The sequence below is a fragment of the Mizuhopecten yessoensis genome, unplaced genomic scaffold (genome assembly GCF_002113885.1).
Source record: "Mizuhopecten yessoensis strain PY_sf001 unplaced genomic scaffold, ASM211388v2 scaffold9985, whole genome shotgun sequence".
NCBI lineage: Eukaryota > Metazoa > Mollusca > Bivalvia > Pectinida > Pectinidae > Mizuhopecten > Mizuhopecten yessoensis.
The window spans coordinates 508,516-523,301 of NW_018408321.1; the positions used below are offsets into that span (position 1 = coordinate 508,516).

At 34.7% G+C, this 14,786-nt stretch overlaps 1 protein-coding gene across 6 annotated transcripts in view; it reads right to left on the bottom strand.

The window, feature by feature from the left end:
- Positions 1–241: 241 nt before the first annotated feature.
- Positions 242–14,786, bottom strand: part of LOC110459164 — a 66,892-nt gene continuing 52,347 nt past the window's right edge. For all 6 annotated transcript variants that reach the window (XM_021511287.1, XM_021511285.1, XM_021511284.1 and 3 more), the window contains one exon: positions 242–5,625. In XM_021511287.1, coding sequence (XP_021366962.1) covers positions 5,518–5,625 — 108 coding nt within the window. In that variant the 3' untranslated portion in view covers positions 242–5,517. The remainder of the gene's footprint in view (positions 5,626–14,786) is intronic.

The window sequence follows — 14,786 nt, forward strand, 5'->3', positions numbered from 1 at the left end:
AATCCCTATTTATTAACAGTTTGGTTATGTCGTCTCGATATACCAGCGTTACTAATACCAGTTGTCTCCTATCTGTATCCCTATTAATTAACCAATTGGTTATGTCCTCTCGATATACCAGCGTTACCAATACCAGTTGTCTCCCATCCGACCTCAAAAATTACATTGTTCTGTCACATTAGTGTACATATATTCAAGAATGATATCCTTTAAACATATACAACAAACTAATTACTGTGTAGTTTTATTATTTATTTATCATAAACGTATATTAGATCTAGTCTAAATGTCGTTTTAAATTTTAGCTAATCAACTGTTTTCATATTAATTCTAAAAATGTTTTGACAAAGGCTCTTTGTAAATATTACATGTTTGGCTAGAAACGCAACAGAGAAAAAATAACTAAAAGTTGCTTCAACTTTAACAGTAAACCTTGAACATGATTCACATACTAGTAGCTGTAACAGTAAACCTTGAACATGATTCACATACTAGTAGTTGTAACAGTAAATCTTGAACATGCTTCACATACTAGTAGCTGTAACAGTAAATCTTGCAGTTGCAGTAGCACAGTTTGAACATGCTTCACATAGCTTTAACAGTAGACTATGAATATGGCTTTCAGGTGTTACAGTACAGCTTAAACATGCTTCAGATGATTTAACACAAACCTTTTCACAATTAATACTTTATAACATTGCTTGAGAGCAACTCGAAAAAGAAACCTTACAAAAGATAAATATCACCGATTTTAAATCTTATAACATGTTTTTCATTTATTTTAATCTTGAAAAAATAATGGATATTTCTATTATTTTCGTCTTCAGTTGATGTGTGTTATATCTATGGACTACGTAAGTAAATATATTTGTTGGCAAATGGCGTCTATTTAACTGTAAGTTTGACTATAGGTAAATATTTTCAACAGTAAACTACTTTTCATCTTAACATTAGAACATCTTTGCATTATAAAAACACATGTTCAACAAATTGTGGAGACAACTGTCCGTGTATAACAGCAAAAAATATAGGTGTTTGTGTAAAAATAAGGAGAGATTCCACTCGAAACACGAATACACTCTCAAAACAGAAATCCCAACGGCAACAATAATACTCTCAAAACAAAAAAATATATCAGCAACACTGACACTCTCCGAACAGAAGTCACAACGGCAACATAAAAAAATAATTTAACATAAATCAAAATCTTGGAAAACACATGCAACATAATGTTTAGTATACAACTGTTAAGTTGTTTCTATCGTTTCGTGATTAACTGAAAGTAATGGTAATAAGCGTTAAAAAATATCGTCGAGAGGAGTATCAAATCTTAACAGGATATATAAGCCAATGTTGGCTTCAAAAGAAAAAAGATGTAAATATGTAACGAATTATTTGTCAAAGAGCGACACCCACTAATTAGAAATTACAATTTTAAATCCATGACGTAACTATAAGAGGGCATTTTTCAGACGAGATTCACGTTAAGTTATGTTCCATAGCACTTACGCTTATATGTACGGCTCGTAAGATTTCATTTACTGTCTTGGATCGGATAAAAAAAGTAATTGCCGAGATATCAACCAAATTAAATAACATAATAACATTTCACAAATCAATTTATGAATTTATTAATTTTATATCATAGTTCATATATTCTAAAAATGTTAGAGTAGATATACGCGTTAAGTGGTTTTCATTTGGTATCAAGAATACACCGTTGTGAGTTGGCATTCATATTATCAACATTATTTACTATGAATGACAGATGGAAATCCTTTAATAATTGCACCATATGAAAAACGTTTAATACACAAAATTCAGGATACGCAATTTTGCACTTTGACAGATATGATTTAGTGACATGAAGGCGTTTATCAAATTTCAGAAACTCGTATACCCGTAATGACGTGAGTTATGTATAACCACTGTTGTAACGATTGCTGTAGAACAACACACAGTGGTATACAATAAGTAAACACCCACTGTTTCCACACTGATAGGGCTGACATAGCTCTTAATTAGGACAGAATGTCGACAATCGGCTCTTTATTTGGCAAGAGATTGTACTTCACAGTGAGACAGATGCTGTTTTAAACAGTTTGGAATAAAAATCGTGATAACTAACCCAAAATAAAAGTAATATCGACGGGTGGACGTTCCATTAAATAATACAACCGAGTATCAACCAAAATAATGCTAAGGCAATCGAAGCAATGATTATAGTCCTAAATGTACGGCAATGTCTCTGTTATTGCCTTGTTATATTGCAGTTGTCATACCAAAACCATTATAATGACAGGTTTCGCATCTTGCTTTTACTTTTTAGCCCGTAATACAGTTCAAAATTATCGATGCGACTAAAGGAAAATGTGCTAAAATCGAAACGCTGAAAATTGTACAACGCATCAAATTTATACATCGCTTTATATCAATTTCATGTATAACGTTTAAGTCACAGTCTACAAGCTACAAAATATCAGTTAACATAATTCTATTTTCTACAGTGGGTTCAAAAACAATCACTTCAAAATAAGACACAAATAATCTATGTTTATAATGGAATACATAGTGTACATATATATTACAAGATTTCAACAATATGAGCAATGTATTAATACTTTCAAGTTTAAAGCATAAATGTCTAAATCGGGTTCGTATGAACATATCCTGGAGAGATCAGCAGATATATATAAAAATTGATACAAAATACCACATTGTTTGCCGTGTTAAAAGGGTGGGTATTTGAAAGTAATTCCGATAACAATGCTGCGCATAGTTTATCAAAAGGTATATCACAGACTTACATTAAAGAGTGTCATCATACACAATGGTCAAAACACCAAATAAAACCCATCGGATACAAAACATTCACGAGAAGTTATATACTTGATCTAAACTATAAAACTGCCTATTATATAGCATTAACTGATAATTATCATCGGCTCAAAATACTTATTTAAATATCACAAAGCAAATAAACTCGATTGAAAGACAAAACAAAAGTCAAATAAAAATATCTAAATTTAAACTGTTTACCATATAACAGTATCTATATATCTCATAAATAACAGAAAGACGGGTTGCGACTTATAAGGCAATCGTGTCAAGTCACAGGAGACTAATGGAGCGACAGGAGCTGAATAAATAACATTTCAGTATATTGATTGCGTCAAAAGCCATATACTTTGTATTTTACACAGTATTACATTGTCCTCCAATTGAATATGTAATAAGTATCCAATAAATTACTTTAATAGATATTATATGAACAACTGGGAGATAATTTGAAACTGTGTTATAAGATATTCAGCTTCCCCTTCTCTTTACTGGACTTCAATTTCTTCACTATATAATATTTACTATCCTTCTGGTAAGTGTACTTTACCTAAATACAGTTATTGGTAGTTATACGCTTTTAAATAATACCCTTTGTCTGTGTCGTTGTCCACTAAGCATAAGAAATCCCGTTAGTTTTATAGCAACAATAAAGAATAAATAAACTTACAAACATTCGACAGAATTTCCACATAGAAATAACTTAGTACACAGTATATACATTAAAGTGATATGGGCTACGCTAGCTAATGGATATCGTTAACCTTGGTGACCGCCAACATCATTATCTACCTGTAATCATCACACCTGCACTCCTTTCAATTGCTTGGTATGTACAAATTATCATAAGGCCACATGTGCATCAACTTGTAAAGACAAACTTTTAAACGTTAAAGCTATAGGGTTTGAGCGAGACAAGCGTCCATTTTATTGGCAAGGGAACCCTTTCAGGAGTTCACAACGATTGAAAAATGATTGGGGAAAAAAATCAGAGAAACAACACAATTATAAGTTATAAAAATATAAGTACTTATAATGGTTTTTAGATTAAAAATATCTAGATTTAAGATACAGGGCAAATTACAAACCAATTTGCCTACCACAGTAAATTGTTTGAACTAAAAAATACATGGAACGTGAGAGAAGTTTTGGAGATGAAGCTCCCTACCGATAAGATATGACTAGATTAAATAGAAATGACTTGGGGGATACAGCCGTAAATATGCTCCTCAATAAGACAACTGGCAGCGGCGAGTATCTTCAAACTGTCAAAAATCAAACAAAAGTTTGTTGGATGCACGGAGCTACAGCCCCTTCCAGCAGCACAATATGTGTCTAATTCCAGAGTCCGGGAAGTTTATATTGGAGTGAATTCCTGTGCTGGTTGGCGTCCAATGCACGCAACTGGATTGTAATATACATACAGCCCGATAGAGGCGTACAGATAACCTTATCTTTATGTAGTTCTCCGCAGGTACGTCTCAAGTACCCTTTCTAAAGGAACGAATTCAAAATTAATAAACAAGTTTCATGTTTTCATTGATAAAAACTAAAATAAAACAAAGAATAGCATGCTAAAATCTTGTTTAAAGAGTTGTATACAAATATAATTTGATTGTTATAATGAAAATAACATCGTATGAAAGAAGCATTTTATACTACTGCTTATAATGATAGGATAAGACAGCAATGTATATAGGTCAGAATACAACATTGTTATAAATAAATATAATTAAACTTTGAATAAATAGTTAAAGTATTCTATGTACAGAGTGTGAAAAAATACTTTTTCGATATTTTATGAAAAATAATAGTCTGTACGGTCACCTTTTACACATGAAGTTGAGCAAACAAAATCAGAACAACATGTTCATTAATAACAGTGGTAAAATAGATATAATTCTGCATAAATATATATTCACAGACTTGTGTGATGGAATGTGATTTCATTAAAATTTGTGTAAACACTCAATAATTAACACAGAAATAAGGTCAATTTCACTGTGTGTAAAATAATCTTTAGAAGTACATGTAATTCTCACAAGTTGTCTGTGGACTGTTGTTAAGATAGTAAAATACGTTTCACCAATACCATAAAATGTACTTCGTCACTTACAGCAGTAAATAGTAAACTTCTTAGAGTGAAGCACACATCGTGATCCTAGCGTACTATTTCATAACCAACACAAAATTAGTATTTACAATGAAATGTGTGCAAGGGAAAGGATTGTGAGAAAGATACCACACCATATATTGTCTTTGGTAAACGCTTATCGGTCTTTATAACCGCCACACTTAAAACTTTAGACATCTAACTGAGCGCTTAATGGAGAGTTTTGTCGAGTGAATTCCTTTCATGAGAATGAATCAAACAAAGTCCCAGGACATTTTATTCTGATCCTAGCGATCTACAGACTTAAGACAAAATCTCTGTGTATATACAAAGCGCCTTATTTGAAGTAGTAAATAGCTGGACCAGGTGTGTATGAGTAAATCCTGGTTAGGGTCCCTGTATTGGCATTGATACTTTATCGCACCTCACATCAAAAGAATGGCGAACTACTGCAGAGGTACTATAGCCCTGAGCACAGCTACTCGGGGGAGATTTCGATCTGTTATTGAACACCTGTGTCGACTATGATCCGTGATCAGCTTTATACAATGGCGGCGCTGGTCCTGTCAGCCGTTGCCGGTGTACCCGCCACCGTTCTGTTTCCGACTGTCATACAAGTCCCAGACCCGGATAGTACCATCGTCACTGCAACTGACAATCCGATCATCGGATACCTACAACAACAATCCATTTACAAAAAGTCAATTTTATTTCAGCTTTCTAATCGTCAGTGGCAATTCGCAATACTAGACACTTAGTATCGGGTCGAATTTCGTCTAATTCATCATAAAACAAACAAGACTTTTGAAATAAGAAAAGGATTTGAAAAGGACTGAAAACTAACCGTTGAGAATTTAGAGCAAATTGTTTAACCCACGTTTACAATATTATAATAAATCATAAAGAAAAGTACAAAGCTGGCCATGACTTGAACGTTTTCTGAGAGACATGAAATGGGACGGGTTTGGTACGTTTGTTGTCGTGTGTTGGGTTTAAATCTATCAATCATCATGAAACCCTAGCCGCACCTGTTTCTGTAGGTACACGGCCAGTATTGTGTAGGGGGCACCTGAACACTGTTATAATCACAAACATGGCCACATTGTCCCCACCAGATGCAAGGCACCGAGGAATCAAACGGATTTAACACCTGAACATGATTATACCTTGACAACGGTGTCGGCCCGGCTAGAACCCAATATAATGTCAGCCTGTCTTACATCTTGTCATACAGCAATCAACAGGTGTTAGACTACAACATCCTCACCTATAGTCAACAGGTGTAACAACACCAAGCAGAATCGTTTGATATCTCCAAAGATTAAAACATAAAAACTGTACAAATCATCGAAATAGAAAATTGGTCCACACTAAAATGTTAAGCATCCTTTAGATAAAATCTGACTGAATACAAGCGTTTAACAAGCAACCAAGTACAAGCTGCCCTTCAGCCTTTCTGTTTAGGTTTGAAGCTGTAAATGACAGTCGGGTTGATAGAGGCATAGCAATACATGGGCAATGTTATCAGATTTTCATTAGTAAATATAGTCTAATTGGGTGTAGCAACTGAGGCTTCGATACCATCTGCACAGCACAAAGCTGCTGGGCCATTCCCACACTTGTCTCCTTAAGCCTGTCAAATACGTTTTTTCACAATAAAATCGTCTTGTCATCAGTTTTCATGGACTTTAGCAGCTGATATTTTTGTATGTACGGACGGAACTATTCTAGTGTTCGTGACTTGCTATATTCTACTTCTGCATTAATATACAATTAATCGAGATGATGTTTCATACAATAATTGACACTTAATGTTATCAACATAGAATGATCTTGAACCGTGTAATCGACAAAGATACGTACACGAAATAACGCAAAATTTTCGAAGACGTTACATTGAAACCTCAGTTCTGAAAGCAGGAAGGAAACAATCTTCTAAAAGGAATTTGTGTGCTTATTGTGTTTTAGTACATGCAAGTTTACTTCAAAGATAACAGAAAATAGTCTTTTCTACTTTGTTACACTTTGACATAAAAACAATTCGTTCAGTATATACAACGATCATTCTTAACTATATTGGTTTATCATGTATTTGAAACAATTGTTCTTGAATATCCGATGTCTTACGGCTATTATTCTTAACTTTGTGTATCCACAATGTCAATTGTCCTTCGCTTATTTATCTATTCTGTATTACGATAATTACTCTTAACGTTGTATAACTTGATATATATATATGTCTTCCGGCGAACGTTCAGTGACGAAAGGAGTCTGAGCGTGAGGTATCGGAGGAATGCACCGACGTGACATTTCAGAACCTTTAAAGTTGTCCGTCAATTGATTTATGACTCAATCGGAAATATTAATTGAGACATCATCTGATCAATTACCTCGTGTAACAGGTAATTCTCGTCATCCTTAAAGTTTAACCGGTGTTTTACAATGGATATCACCTGCATCTAGTCTGTAACCACAGAAAAGTAAATGACAGTAAGACAACCAGCAGGTATATAACAGGAATGAGAAGAATTTCTTTTAATAAATGTTAAAATGGTTAGAACGTGAATATAATTGTTTAAGTCTTTTGACTATTAATTTCATGAACAATTAGGCCTAAATTAGACTGTTTCAATAGTACTAAGGCCCGATTATCTATGTAATCAACCACGACTTCAAAACCATAATGACGGTTTGCAATGTCACCGTCGATTTGACAAGTATTCCTTAAGAATACCTGTTAAAGGTGAAAACAGTCACTCCCGTCCGAGTACACCTGTGTTTCCTTGCTAAGGTGATTGACAGCTCTATGTATGACATATAAAGAATGTTTCATTGCCTGCATTTATCAGCAGAGTTCAATAGTGTAAACAGTCCTGATCGACTCGATATACACATACAATAGCCAGAACAGGCCGGTGTCAAAGGCACCACGTGGAAGGTCACCATTTTGGCAGAGGTCAAATTTCACAACCATCCAAAAACATATACTTTACAAGAAGATAGGATCAGGAAAATTCTAGCCTGTCGTAAAAATCTTTAGCTCTACCAATTGTAACGCGTTCTTACACATGAAATATGTTATAGGCGGAAGGAAAATTAAGAGAATATGTTATTTTCTCTTTATCATATTGTGTAGTCTATACTTTCACTCATTTGTTAGTTAAACACACACTTTAAAGCACATTTAATGTGAAGACGCTACTGCAGCAAGAGAATGTTTCGTTTGAATTCAGTTATGTTAATTATTGCCGAACCTTAAAAAACCAACAGACTATGAAATATGTTAATTTGTTGCTATTTCAGGAGCAAACTATCTTAGAAATTGCTGTTTTATGAATGAACAATCTTAGAAATTCCACGTAATTTAAAAATATGTATATATTAGCTTTATTGATTTTGTTCAAAAACGAAAAATATAAATATCACCGCCACGTAAACACGATTGTAACAAACTCGAAGATGTTGAATTTGGAAACTGGAAAAAGGTTTCCAATGATTTTTAAATTAACTGGTTATTTGGATCCATGGACCCAGTTCAACAGCTCTCCGCATTGCTCCATTTACTTGTTAAACGTATATCATTTCTGATAGCTGTGTCTAGTTACCTATAAATTGCGTAGTCAACGTCTTCTACCCGATATATTTCAATCTAAGCTTGAGTTGACAGTGATGAACATGACTTTTATCTGAGGGGTGCTGGAGATGATTGTCATTTCGAAACATCTGGTTAAGGCTTTCATGTTGACTTTCCTTTAATTTCGGTGTTTATTCGGTCCTGTCGATGCCTTTTCAAATCAACATTTCGGATTTGTCATTGTACGTTATGTACGTCGTTGTTTTAGTTTATTTTTGCATTGCTTTTGATTTATTAGTGATAACAGAGAAACGCTGTAGTAATAGCAATGTGAAGTATGTTCGTTGGTAGCAACTTAAATATAATTTGATATAAGACCCTCGAATTACCAAAAGAGCATTTTTTCTGAGACAAGATATTAGAAAAGTGTAAATACTTGCAACTGATGTAAATACAAATGTTACAAACCGAGTAAATTGTGTACATAATTTCATTTATAATACAATTCTATATTTGTTTATGAAAGAAAAAAACACATTTTCCATGTATTTTATTATACCGTTTTATATTCTAATTGTTGTTCACCTCCAAATTCCATTTATTTCTAGATACAAATTTATTTATCATTTATTTTATTGCCAAACTCATAATTCCATACATGTTAGTGTACAACACCTGTTTCCATTTATTGTGCTATACAACTACATAGTCCATTAAAATGTTTATTGAAATCTATACATGAGTTCAATTTTGATATATTATACAACTTTATATACAACTCAATTTATATTCCTCATTTGTCAATGCAACTTAATATTTCATATATTAAAGAATTCTTAACATTTATTCAAATTTTAATAAAATTAAAAAATCTTTTATTAAAAAGTATATATTCCGTTTGCTATACAACTTGATATTCTATTTACGACTCTATACAATTTTATTCCCTCTACAATACAGCATAGTATTTCATTCATTATGTAACTTTATTCCATTTATTATACAACTATGCATTGATTACATTTATTGTACAACAATATATATATTGATGATTTACAGGTACGCGAGTTATATAATTCATTGGAAAAAAAAGTTTAAACCGTCGTAAAACTTCTCCTTATCATATCTTGCAGAAAAAAATAATTACTCAATTTGATTTCACCGAAATATACTTCGTGTTGTGTTTCACCTATATTTTAACTTAATCATGGAGTAAAGTTATCGACGAGGAGGTTCAAGTAGCGTGAACCTACCAGTCATAATTTAACAGCGGGGTATATAGATTATGATGTGGATGACTTATCGATATTTGTGTAGAGCACAGACACGATCAGAGATACACCATCGTACTAAAATATGTCTTAATTACAAGTGTCACGACAGTATTTGGAAGTGAACGATAATTTCGTACTTTTTTTGAGAGTGAAACTTGCATCACAGAGAGTATCATGTTAATAACCAAAAGCTTTGGAAGGACAAGAAAGTGTCAGCATTGCGGGGGCTATCATTTGTGTTACTGTTGAATGGGTATATACAAAACCCGAACCGAGACAGCAAACGTGTGGGCCGGAACTGGGGCAGTGAAGAACACAGGTTTTAACTTTCTTACACAAGATAATATCTTTATGTCTTATCTCTACATATAATTACAAATATGCGAGGTCTGTCAGAGATTAGGTAGATTGGGAGCAGTCAATGTTTAGTCCTGTTATTCTCTCGCTTGTCAATTGACTTCATATTAGAACAAGTATCTACTCGAGATCTCTCGCTCGTGTAGTGACAATCAGACTATTCCACTAGAAGTACGATTTCTCGTGTGCCAAGAGTTAGAGTCAAGGTGAACCATTCCTTGTCATAGATTCAATTAGTGTGGGTCTGAGAGAAGGCTATGCACCTGCTTAATGATTAACCAGCTTCTATGCTTGGCAAAACATATTTACTTAATTGACATGAACTTTTGCATAGGTAATCAGAATTAATCTATCAAAATATGTGCTGATGCATAAAGTAGTTAAGCCCCCTACGATAGATAGTACAGGTAAGTATGCAAACAACAGGTGTAACAAGGCATCCATTGCCCACATGTCTTGAAAACACTTTACCAGAGTTTTTGGCAACGCTCCTTTGACCTTGATAGCACAAGTTTACATGCATTTTTGTACTTTTTTTTTACACAGTAGAAAAGCACGTTCTTATACCTGATGATATGGAGGCAAATGCCTAATAATCTGTATCCTATAAAGACAACACATTCTAAATGGTTGCAGTGATAACAAGACTTGAATTTGTCATACAAATGCGACATTTATTACACTAAATACAAGATTTTCATCATTTCGGTCGTGCACAGGTGAGTATTTGAAATTGCAAAATGAAGATATTTGTGATAGTTGCATGGCGTTTAAAGTGTTACAAAAGACTGCAATCTCTGCCCAGATCTACAGTAAAGTTAACACGAAATAAAATAGGCCGGGACTAATCAAACACCTGACAAATAGGTTTTGGTTGAGATCTTACCAATACCCTCACAAAGGAATATATTTACCTCTGCACATTATTATCCTATATCATACAAACAAGTGTATTTACCTGCAATTGTGATGCAATCTAATCGGGAGGGTGTAGCATCTTTTAGATGATAGAACGTATTAAAAGAATGTAGAATAGATAGGGTATGTTTTAAGATGTACAAAATAAAACGTGACAAAACTAGACACATCTCAATTGAGATGCCTTTCAATTCAAAATTACCCAAGAAGAGATTACTATAAAGATAGGGCTTTCTCACACATCAATCTACACAACGCGTTTATCATATCTCCAGGTAAAAGGGAAACTTTGTCCATATCCCTGATAGCGACAAGAAAAAAATGAACTGTTACAAGTTGTTAACAATACTTTGTTTGTGAAAGGCTGTTTTAAGGGAAGCTAGTAATGTCTGTATCGGGCTGTTCCAGGGGAAGACATACATGTCTGTAAGGCTGTTATAGGGGTAGATAATATGTATGTGCGAGACTGTTCTAAGGATAAAGAGATATATCACTTCAAGGGTAGCCAGATGTTTCTCTGTAAGACAGTTATATGGGTATATAATGTAATATTGTTCTAGGGTGGATAGATATGCAACCGTGTACGACTGCTCTATGGGTAGCTATGGATGGAATCCCACCGAATGTAGGGAAAACTAAATCGCTTCATGAGATGAAATTCGAGATGTTATTGAAGTATCCATCGTGATCTGACAATGTTATCGATGTGATCGTTATCAACTATCGGTGCAGTTAACTTAACCATATCTCTCCTAGCTGATACACAAGATAAACTAGCACTTAAAAGCATTCATAATGTATACAGAAGTGACGAGTTGCATGGTTTTCTATCAAAGGCAACCAAAACGCTGATATGATTTCAACATACAGGCTTTGATCTTCCCTTTCAGGTAGCTCGGAAAAACTCTTAAATTTCAAACCATTATTGTAATATATAATCAAAGCTGTAAACATTTACAAGCGCATTTGGCTTCGATATAGAATCACATCAAAGTCGAAGGTGGATCTGATTGGGTCCCAAGTGTAGCTAATGACGTATAACCCCATAAAGCCAAGGGGACCATGTCTTAGCCACCTGGTGTATAGAAGCAGGCTGGACGAGGTGAGTGACATAATGACCCTCCCAAGGACAAAACACCCTCATCAAATGAAGCAAACACACACACAATCAGGTCGAATCGTTTTGATGCTAGCTCCAGAATCAAGATAAGAAAATGTCGTTTAAATAATCACACAGCTAAGCGTTTAATTAAACTTTTTGATCGATTCTGTCAAACAGTCAAAGAAAGCATTCAAATTCATACACGGGACCACTACCCAACCCATTTGTGTTTACGAAGAAACATCAAAGTCAGTCTCCATCCAGCCACCGGTCTGTCACAAATATAGGCAAATCACAACGTGTGAAAATGTAAAAAGCATGCTTTTACAGCGGTATTGTCGAAGTCACCTATCAAAGCAGTAATTTTACCCTCGTGTCATCCATCACACCTCTGTCGCGCTTAAATCATCACTGGCCAACTTCCTTCATTTCTTTGCTTTCTCGATAGAGTTACAAGGCTCTGGTTCAGGTTGATGACTTGAAAACTAGAGTTTAAGGCCACTTTGTACATTTTGCGCTGTCGAGCACGCGTTTCATCACAAGATTGTTTACACGGTCCCTGACAAAAAAAAACCATTTCGTTTTGCTAAACGTCGTCACATTCAAACGGTGTTTGATTCATGATGTAACAAAAACATTTCGTTTAAAATTGTTTTTAAATAAGTTTGTATTCTAAACCATGGCAAACTTTGTTGTTCTAGACTATTTGTCAGTAATTTCATTTCAACGATATCTGTTCCATATGATCATGTTTGTAAGAAACTCATCATTCTTTTGAAATTTGTATCACTACTGAAAAGCTAAGTTCTTATCAGTACGAAATGTAAAATGAATTTAACTTTTTAGGTTTGAAATTCTATTTATGTAAAATTTCTATTTATATTCATTTTTCAGGTCTGAGAATGCTAGGGGGATGATGATTGTTATTTAGTTCCAGCAGAACCATTAGAATGAGCCGACACCACACGCCTCTGAGGCTCTGCCAAACGGACATCTGTGCTGGCATCACACCTGCATGGGATATGTAGGTATTACATACCCGCCTTCAATATCTACGGTAAGCCTCCCTAGCACACACTTCAAATATCTAGTCCCTGACCACTGCTGAACACATCCCAGATCTCTTAGTAACATATATCTAATGACTTTTTAACGAGATGGAAAATGAGAATCCATGGTTAGCGGTTAGCAGACACTGAAATTGAGTTTATGGGTACATTATGAACTAAATTATTAAACATATTCAAATCACTGCAAACCAAAGCTTTGATGAGGCCGTTGAGGGAGCGAGTACTTGTAGCGCTGAGGTATGTTTGTGAGCCACTCCACCCTTGCACTCGTCCCCCTCCCACTAATGCGAGGGGAAAAGCTGGCAGTTACCCACACAAATGAGTTTGGTGATTAGAGTACCCAGGTTAACACGTGATCCTCACCTGGCCACTTTACTTATCCTAACAAACACTGTCATTAACCAACATTAGGCCCTAACACCTGTACCTAGTACATACCGTCCATCTCAACCCCGATAACGTCCGTACAAACATCGCGGGGTGATTAACTTTATATAACTAGATATACACAGTGCTATGATGTTTAACTCTACCTTGTATATCTTTGTTTATCAGAGCTAGGTTGATCAACTAATATCAGACAGGACTGTGATTATTAATACCACTTAATAACTACGTATATTGGGAATGATATGACAACTGACTGCAAACAGTCAGATCCTCCTTACATCGCACCACAGTAAAGAGGCCTGACATATCATTAGGACAATGATATTGCACCAAAATAAAACGTTTCCCAAACTTAACTGTGAATGATAACATACATGTGCTACAATCCAAGAAATAAAACAAACAAAATTATGGCCAACAGATAGTTGTCTATTTTAAATAAATGTTGTGGAACGTTTGCAAAACATTATTAGAAAAATGTGCAATAGATTGGAGGAACAACTAAATATAAATTCCTTACACTCCCAAACGGATTATGTAGTTTGAATTAAGCTTGCAGTTTAAAAGACAATATATATCACAGACGGTCTACTTTCACTGTGAATTACTGACCAAACGATGTGACTAAGTTGACAGGTCGGCCTGAGGAGATGATATCATCAACTGCTGGCTGGCAGTATAGAGAACTAGGGCCCATCTAGGTACAACAGCTATAACTTCACCTTCAATAGACAGTACAGATAAGCTATCTATCACAAAAATCAAAATACCATCAATCTGGGCCAGAATCTCTACCTTCTATCTAGATAAGAAAACGCTCGTATGTTTTCTCTGGTACACTGAGGCCCACCTGTTCACGTACCCAGGCCGTATGTTTCATCGCAAATTGGGCATTTAGTTTTTAAAACTTTAAAACTTTAAAAATGTGTCTTCTGTAAGAAATGAAAAAGTCGCAATATAAAGATTACATTGAGAAGTTTATGTGGTGTATTATTAAGTGTTACACAGTAAATTGAGCGTGGAACTTTCGCTGGACTCCTAACAAAGCTATCACTACTCCCTACTATCATATTGAGGTGTGTTAATCGCTTCCTACTCGGTCTATAATAGTCGGGGAAACAACCGTCATTATAACAAAATTTCAGGTTTT